The sequence below is a fragment of the Poecilia latipinna genome, unplaced genomic scaffold (assembly GCF_001443285.1).
Source record: "Poecilia latipinna isolate Pla-1442-1.1 unplaced genomic scaffold, P_latipinna-1.0 Scaffold1258, whole genome shotgun sequence".
In the NCBI taxonomy this organism is placed as follows: domain Eukaryota; kingdom Metazoa; phylum Chordata; class Actinopteri; order Cyprinodontiformes; family Poeciliidae; genus Poecilia; species Poecilia latipinna.
The window spans coordinates 141,853-150,498 of NW_015113874.1; the positions used below are offsets into that span (position 1 = coordinate 141,853).

At 35.0% G+C, this 8,646-nt stretch overlaps 2 protein-coding genes across 5 annotated transcripts in view; one reads left to right on the top strand and one right to left on the bottom strand.

The window, feature by feature from the left end:
• Positions 1 to 647: 647 nt before the first annotated feature.
• dctn3 (dynactin 3 (p22)) lies at positions 648 to 3,796 on the bottom strand. Its single transcript, XM_015054533.1, has 7 exons — positions 3,608 to 3,796; positions 2,826 to 2,910; positions 2,408 to 2,494; positions 1,898 to 1,981; positions 1,566 to 1,624; positions 1,202 to 1,261; positions 648 to 983 (listed from the first exon to the last, which is right to left on the bottom strand). The coding sequence occupies exons 1-7, from the start codon at positions 3,707 to 3,709 to the stop codon at positions 897 to 899; spliced, it is 564 nt and encodes a 187-aa protein (XP_014910019.1). The 5' UTR covers positions 3,710 to 3,796; the 3' UTR covers positions 648 to 896.
• A 152-nt stretch (positions 3,797 to 3,948) lies between these two features.
• The window catches only part of atg5 (ATG5 autophagy related 5 homolog (S. cerevisiae)), a 40,382-nt gene continuing 35,684 nt past the window's right edge, over positions 3,949 to 8,646 (top strand). The window contains exons 1-5 of one of the 4 annotated variants that reach the window (XM_015054529.1): positions 3,949 to 4,052; positions 4,427 to 4,620; positions 5,923 to 6,050; positions 7,050 to 7,128; positions 7,473 to 7,635. In XM_015054529.1, coding sequence (XP_014910015.1) covers positions 4,513 to 4,620; positions 5,923 to 6,050; positions 7,050 to 7,128; positions 7,473 to 7,635 — 478 coding nt within the window. In that variant the 5' untranslated portion in view covers positions 3,949 to 4,052; positions 4,427 to 4,512. Of the gene's footprint in view, positions 4,277 to 4,426; positions 4,621 to 5,922; positions 6,051 to 7,049; positions 7,129 to 7,472; positions 7,636 to 8,646 lie in introns of all 4 variants that reach the window. The other 3 variants (XM_015054531.1, XM_015054528.1, XM_015054530.1) reach the window with 3 other exon arrangements.

Here is an 8,646-nt window from a genome sequence, read left to right on the forward strand (position 1 = left end):
GGAAAAAGTCACAATGCTCCTTGAATCAGAAAAATTAAGAAGATTGTTGTGAATGCGCTTGTGTTTAGAAGACAGAGTTTCAGAGACGTCAACAGGGACACTGTTGACGTGGAAGGATAATCTGTAGCAAAACGTCAATGCAGCATCTTGAAGGGAGCCATTACTGGGGTTCTCCCAGCACAGCAGCCGACAGAGGTTTTTCACCCTATTTTTAAACCTTCATAATGGTTACACTGAGGGAGTGTAATCTGTAGCAGCTTGGCGACTATCTGCATTGAAGAACACAAATTCTGCAGTTTCAAACAGACAAATAAATAGGAAAATAATATTTATAGCTACTTTATTATTTTCAAGCTTTATCGCATGTTATAGACAGAAAAAACATTTTAAAAACAATATTTAACATTTATTTTTTTAGCTATCAAAAGGAAAAATTAAAGGCCTAAAGATGTGACTGAGGGAGTGTTTATGTGCTTCTATAGAAGAAAAAAGCAAAATATAATTTGGAAAGATGGAACAAAGTTGAAGTTAAAACAAAAAGCTAAAAAGCACTACTGTCAATGAATAAGAGTAGTCTCTTAAATTTATTGTTGCAGGTAATATAAAAGGAGCATGCTCTTCTTCACAATGCATAAAGATCCACAAGCCTCAGTTCAGTTGTTTTATTATTTCACTCTGTAACTTTGCATTAAAAGTCACTGACAGTGTTTAGGCAACAGCAATATTTCATTGGGATAAAAGAAAAGTAAACAAGAAGTTGTGTTGAAATGTTTTTATGTTTTCCTCTGACTTACTGGGGTAGCATGAGCTACATAATGTAACACGTCTATTCAGGAACTCAAATCGTAGTGCAGTGTTCTTCATCGTCGTCCTCTTCCCAGCTTTTCTCAGAGCTACTACTCCACAGGTTGGATTCCTTTGGCCTCCTCCATCTTCCTCAGGGTCTCATCCCACTGGGTGAACTGCTTGGAGAGCAGGAACATCTAACAAAGAGACACCAACCTCCTTTATGAATCAATTATAAAACACAGAATGATTATTAAAATCCAAGTTACTGTTTTTGTGTGTTTCTTAACTGTAATTCTTCCATTTACGGCACAGTAGGAAATGAACTTGTGAGTGTCAAAATATATATTTTTTGTGGCTTTTTTGCACCATGATTTATTGTAGTAAAACTAAGAGTTTATTCTATGTTGTGTACCATTTTGTTGTATTCCTCAAAAAGCTTCTTGACTTCCTGTGACTGAGCTTCAGTTTGGTCCTGAAAAAAGAAATCACCATATTTGTTTTCTGTTTTTTTTTTTTTTTTCAACTTTATTATGGTAAAAGATGTAAAATGTCATCATACACAACAGACGGGGCAAAGAGAACAGAAAGAGAAAAAGGAAAGCAAAAAAAAGACAGATAAATAAAGCAATAAAGTAAAAACACATTAAAATATATAACAATAACAGATGTTTAATGTACAGTTATGGTTAAAATGAAGTACGCATTAGAAAGCAACATATCTGCGACTGAGTTTTTAACAACAGATATGGTAGTAAGATTCAGAGCAGTATAGCTACCTGTTGCTTGATGTGAATCTGTGAAAGACGCTGCAGCTTGGTTGCATGCTCAGGTACATCTGTGGACATTGCAAAACAGGCAGTTGACACGGGCTTCAAAAATAACCTTAATCAAGTCAAAATAAGCATTCCCCTCAGTTTATACTGCAGTAATACAACACATACTATATTGCAGAGGTAATGAATTTGAAATTCACATATCAAGCCAATATACCAAGCATTTTTCTGTCTTCTTCAACTGTTAGTAAAACATAAATAATAAACAACAATAAAACCTAATTAAATTCCATGACAGTGCTGACACAGTTGCATATAATTCCCATGTTTCAAACCTCTAATGTGGGTGCTGTCCAACAGGGGCTGTAAATTGTTAACTTGCTCCAACAAAGCAGCTTCAGAGAGCAAAGAGTCCTCCTCTATGGAATAACACAGAATACATTTCATTTATTAGTTTATTCATCAGGGAGTAAATAAAGTATATAACCACAACTAATGCGACTCCAGTCCCTGGTTGGGCATTTCTGTGCATTAAAATTCATACAATTTATGAATCAAAATACAGTGAGAATACATATGCTTTTCTGAATTCATATAAACAATCTTGCAAACTCCAAATTTACATAATAGAAGACATTAAAACACACAATTTTACAAAGATTAAGATACCAAAAATACATGTGTTTTCCTCCTTACATTCATAAACAACCTTGTGACGTCCTAATTTATATAAGTATTCTTGGAAATACTCAGTACACTGCAAATCATGTAAAGCATTAGGCACAAAAAGCAAAAGGCGAGAGACATTAAAAATCACATTTTTACAAACTGCTCTTTGCTCTTACCTGCAAGGATGAACTCTAGTTTCATGGCATCAGGGAGAGTGATGTGGTCAGTGAACTGGGGGTCCAGATACTTCATCAGGTCCTCAACTGCACAATGCAAACATAAGTAAGATTTAAAAATGCAAATGTATTTGCCGAAATAACATCACAAAAATGAAACGTCTTCAAACTGAAATATTGCTATTGTGCTTAATGGATATCCCTGAAACATTGTTTACATTTACAGGATTCCTAAACTTAAATACAATGACTGGATGGATGGACAAGCTGATACATGGAAACAAAAACTTTGCTGATGAATAACAATCAATAAATATTTAATAACACTGTTTCCCTCCTGTTTCCATATGAAACAGTACAAGGAGTTTCAAAAAGGCGAAATGAATTAATTGATTAGTTAAAGTAAAGCGAGACTCACTCTTCTTGTGGAGGATCTTTACTCTCTCTCTCTTGTTGGCCGTGTTGATCAAACCTCCTTGAATTCTGACCAAAGCTTCTGCACACTGCGGAAAAACAAAACAAAAAATATCACCTTAAAGAATCTATAGAAATACAATAAAATACAGACCTTCTTGTGATCTTTGTGTTATCCTCAGCATAAAAAGAAAACATAAGCACCAAAGTTCAGCTACTAAAGGCTAAAACATAATATACATATATTCCAGCCAGTGCATATTTGGCCTTTCATTCTTTGTTACACATTTCAGCAAAACAAGGATAGCTTCAGTGAGTCTTTGTAAGTTTTTTTTTTCCTTCACATCACAAGGTGCGCTTACAAAACAACCCCTGTGGCAAAAATCATTCCTGCTGGTCACATAGCCAAGACTTGTTTAATGATGATCGCATTTAGTGCAAATATGTAAAAGAGCAATTCTTATTCAATTAATAAATGAAATGTTATTATTTTTACTGACGTTCTCATAATTGGTCAACGGTTAGCTTGACTTTAATATTAACTATCAATAAAAACTAAAAATAACATTTGGTTTGAATTCCAAAACAAAACAAAACAAAAAAACAAAAAAACACACATAAGTCATCTTTGTTATGTTACATATCTTAATGTGTGTGAAATTTCTGTTACCGAATATCATAAAGTTAACATTTTCTACGAGGGCGTATACTCGCAATAAGAGTCCGAGGCTTGTGTGCTAAGCTAATAGCTAACTACTGTATATTTCTATATATTATGGAGGAGACCTTGACAGGTTTTCCACTTTTGGTTCTTCTCTCCCCGTAAAGTCGGTTCTCCAACGCCTGAAGACGCATTTCGAGGCTGTCCGTGTCCAATTTCTTGTCCATCTCTGAGCTACAGATGATAACAAACAACAAAAACCGAACCTCTTTAGCTACGTTACAAGTAGCGTCACATATTGATGATGTAACCCTACAGTTCCAATTTATTTTTAGTTTTTTTTAAGAAAATGAATTGACTGTTAAATATTAAGTAAATTTAACCAGTAAATTATTAATTTAATTGACTAAAATATATAAAATATATAAAAATACATAAAATGTATATTAGAACTTTCGCTATGTGTCGCCGTTTTGCTATAACTGATGTCTTCCGGGTGACAGCAGGGGGAAGACAAAACTGTAGGGCCCGTTTTTCCATTCAGATTGTCTGTCAAACATCGACAAAAAAGTAAGACTTTTTTTCCACATAACATCGTATTTTCTTGAGCACATTAACTACCCGTTTCGGGGAAATAAAAATAATGACCTGACAGCAATCACTCTAGTTCACTAACCCGTTCTTTTTTGAGTTTACTCAAGCTAAGTTAGCTTAGCTAGCATTGAAGCTAACGTCAATAAGGCGGATCACGGTTGTAGTTTTACAGGCGTGGAGTTAGTTTGGAAGCCCAGCAGGTAAGTTTTATCTTCTATGAATTGGCAAACACTCCTAAGATTTCAATGTCTTAGAATACAGTGCAGAGCTTTGATTACGAGCAATGATCACACGGCTATGTGGTTTTGAAAGTTTCATCTGTAGAATGCTTTCTGTTCTGTTTATGCCAGCAGGAAGCTGTTCAGTTTTAGGGCTACATCTCTGCTTTGAGGGGGCTTACTCTTTATGTCCTACTGGGAGGACCAGCTGCAGCACCATGGCAGATGACAAGGACGTATTGAGAGATGTTTGGTTCGGCCGGATACCCACCTGCTTCACTCTGAACCCGGATGAGGTGACTGAGAGAGAGGCAGAAGCATACTATGTAAGCACAACTGTTACTCTCCTCTACTACAGTGTTTTTCAACCCTGGTCCTCAAGGCACACTGTCCTACATGTTTTGGGTATTTCCCTGCTTCAACACACATGACTTCAATTGATGGCTGATTAACAAGCTTTTTTCTGAACTACAATAATTTAAATGGGGGTGTGTTAAAGCAGGGAAACATCTAAAACATGCAGGGCAGTGTGCCTCAATAAACTCATCATTACATGTTTTATGCCTATTAACATGCTCTATGATGAAAGACTTGATATCTGGGAAACTTGTGTAAAGATTCAGATGCATGTTTGACTGATCAATGCTGTGCTTGTGTGTGATAATATGCAGATTTTTTGAAGTCATGAAATTAATTGCACTTAAACGTATGTTTAATCTAATTTAGATCATAAAAATACAAATCATATCTAAATAAATAGGATTTGAATTTGACTCTTAAATAATGCATACAGTTGCTGTGTATGTCATTTGTAAATTGCAGTCTTTTTTCCATTACATTTTAGCAATGCATTCTTTTTCTTTTAGAGTTGCACTCATGATTGAAGTCCACATATTTGTCATTCTCAATATCATAGCTTTTTATTTGTAAATACATAAACAATAAGGGCTTCGATTTATTTAATTTTGTCACAACGGATGTAGCACCTTTATCATGCTTTGAAATGCAAATCATTGCTGACACTTTGTTTCACAGGATGGAATTATATGCAAAGATTTATTTTGAAAATAAATCCATAAAACAGTGCTTTATTTTATTGTTTTTATTTATTTAAATCATTAACACATGCTTTGATGTCTGAATGTGAGTAATCTCACGATTACTTCAGTTTTTTATACTCTACTCTACTTGTATTAAGGAACCTGCAATATATTCTGTGTTTTTGTGTGTTCATGCCCTAAAATTTTTTTAAAAAAACTGCAATCGGATTTTGGCCACAAAATGTTTAGTTGTTGGATCTCAAGTCTTGGATGTGCATTTTAAATGTTATTCAAAGTATTACTTCAGCTCTGATTCAGGCAGCCTAAGCCAAGAACCAGTATTAGCTAGGCCGTTATTCAGATAAACTCTCAATGTAATCGGGTTTGATTTTTGTTGTTTCTTCTTTTGTTGATACTTCTAAATAGACTTGTTACTGTTTCACCAATGTTGTTGTGTGCTTGTTTTTGATTAGTTTCTTTTCCTCCCAACTTGCTGCAAGTAAGTTGGGAGAATAATAATAACAGTGTTATACTGACATACTGACTGTTATTAATGTCTTTATGCCTCTTTCGTGTTAACTTTGTCAGCTGCTGCTACCCAGGGTGAGCTACCTGCCTGTTGTCACAGACAAAGTGAAGAAACACTTCCTCAAAGTGATGAGGGCAGAGGATGTGGAGGAGATGTGGTTCGAGTATGAAGGAACGCCACTCAAATGGTATGAATGGATTCTAGTGTTATGCGCCTGGAAATAATATACTTTTATTCTAACTGTTCCTGAAAAATGGTTTTGGCGCAGATTCTCATGGGTTAAATGTTTTGTATATCAGTACCTGTAGCTCTAGCTGGTGTTAATTAGTAAGCTCCATTATTAGTGGTATATTTAATTGCTAATGAAAGACTTTCTTGAATCAATTTTGATGATCCTATTCTCCCAAACATGGAGTTAGAGAAGGGCTTTTAGTTTGCTATAAGTTTTTTTTGTAGCTCTTTAGACTCACTGAATGCAGTCAGTTTAGTGGGTTTTATCATTACTTTCTGCCAGAGTTGACCTTTTGAAGACATTCATGATCTTGTTATGGATCAAGACACCCCTGCTTTAGAATAACAGATTGTAGGGGCAGTTTTAGCCACAAAGTGGCACTGTTGCAAAGCTGTTAAAATGTCAAGATCTCTGGTTTTTGAAAACTTAATTATGGGAATCTTCTGGATTTTTTTGTTTGTTTGCTTGTTTGTTTTTCTTAAATTTGAAAAATGCAATTCCATTCACTTTATTTATGGAGCACCAGTTCATAACAACTATTTTATTAAGACACGTTACAACAAAAAGTGAATTTGATTCAAAGTCTCCAACGTGAAGAAACAAATAACTTCTTAGATTTAATGTGAAGGATTTTTCTAAACTCTAAAATCATTAGGCAACAACTCAAACCAAACTAAAATACTTATTTTTTAATAAAGTTATTAAAATAGTGTTTTTCTAAGCTAGTGTTTTTAAACTACAGATGTTTTTTACATTTTTTTCCCCCCAAAATGAGTTTTTGATAAAGCATTTCGAGTTACAGAGAAAACGAGTATAAACCATTAAAATATGTTTAGTTTTGATAATGGAATTAAATTTGGCTTTGGAATGTAACTATATATTGTATTTTTGAGCTGATTGTAGATAACTAAACAAAATCTACTGGTTTTATATACTTATTTTTTTGCATTCCAGGCACTATCCTATTGGAGTTCTGTTTGACCTCCATGCCTCTAATACAGTCTTACCCTGGAACATCACTGTGCACTTTAAGGTAAGAGCCAATCAGACTGTCAGCAAATACTTGATATTTCATCTCCTATTAGAAAATGAGAAGTTCATCATTGCAGCACTGTTAACCAATTAGTCATAGCATTATGACTACTGAGACGGCTCATATTGGTCAAAAATATTACCACAGTAATGGAAAATATTTATAAATACAGATTACAAGCAAATCTGTAAAAAAATAAGTGACGGACTCTGTTCTTGGATATAATCGAATATTTTATTTTTATAGTATGTGGAAACCGTTATTGAGTAATATACTTTCCACTTCTGTGTGGATTACTTCTTTTTATACTCTTCTAATTCAGTCTGTATGTGAATGTTTGGCAGAATTTTCCAGACCAGGACCTGCTGCACTGCCCGTCAAATTCCATAGTTGAGGCTCACTTCATGTCCAGCATCAAGGAGGCGGACGCCCTCAAGCACAAGAGCCAAGTAGTCAATGACATGCAGAAGAAAGACCACAAACAGCTGTGGATGGGCCTGCAGAACGGTAAGATGAGTGTGTACATCCAGACCACAAACAGCTGCAAGGGAAGTGACATTCAATCCTGCAGTCACACATTTACTGATGAACATCCAGATCAACACATGTTGTAATTCTGCAAGTCATCTACCTACATGCATACTTCCACATCTGTGTAAAATCATCTTGGAGACACACCTAGTTTGTTAGAGAAAGATTCAGTCATTGTATCGTTCAGATTGTTTGTACAGACTTTTTTTTTGGTACAGGTGACATTTCACATTGCTTCCCATTCAAAGACATGAATGTTTTTCTGTTTATACTACAAACACAAAGAACAGTGTATGCTATTTGCCTCCACCTGCTAGTTGCATTCACACAGTCAACATTTAATAAGAGGCAGATTCAAGAATGGTCTGATTTGTCTAACTTGTTACCAACTAATAGAATTTATTAGAAACTGCTATAACAGACACTTGGCCTCTCCTCTTCCCAGTGAGCTGCTGCTGGAAGCTTTAAACTCTTCTGACATTTGGCAAGAACATCCAGAAACAAACATATGCACCCCCTCCAGTTGACAAGGCAAACACAACAGAGTTGTTCATAGGAGACAGATGGGTAAAAAGAAAACTGTTATGGATGCCACATGCTAACTGCTCTAATGCTACAAGCAAACACTATGGCACTGATGTTTGAGAGTAACTTTAAGAGGGTTTTAAAGGCCCTGTATCGGCAGCAGTGAAGTAGTAAACCTAATTGATGACATAAACTAATGCCATCTATTTAAATTTTAGCTTCATGGACAGATGTCTGTCCCACAATACTCATTTCTAGAGCAGAATACGTTAACGCAGGACAAAATTACTAAAAGTTACTGGAAAGACAAAAATTGTACAGGGGTGCTGCTGAATATATTTACATGGATGATTGTTTACACCGTAAAAATGTTTTTTTTTTTTTTTTTTTTTTTTTTTTTTTTTTGCAAGCTTCCCCCTTTTTTTTTTTTTTGTTAAAAATGTGCTCTTTTTTTTTCCACTT

Excerpts from the sequence above, each read along its gene's own strand:
- dctn3 (XM_015054533.1), bottom strand. The coding sequence starts at position 3,709 with ATGGACAAGAAATTGGACACGGACAGCCTCGAAATGCGTCTTCAGGCG. Across the intron at positions 2,495-2,825 it reads AAAGATCCTCCACAAGAAGA|TTGAGGACCTGATGAAGTAT; the intron begins GTGAGTCTCGCT and ends TGCATTGTGCAG. Across the intron at positions 1,262-1,565 it reads AGATTCACATCAAGCAACAG|GACCAAACTGAAGCTCAGTC; the intron begins GTAGCTATACTG and ends TTCTTTTTTCAG.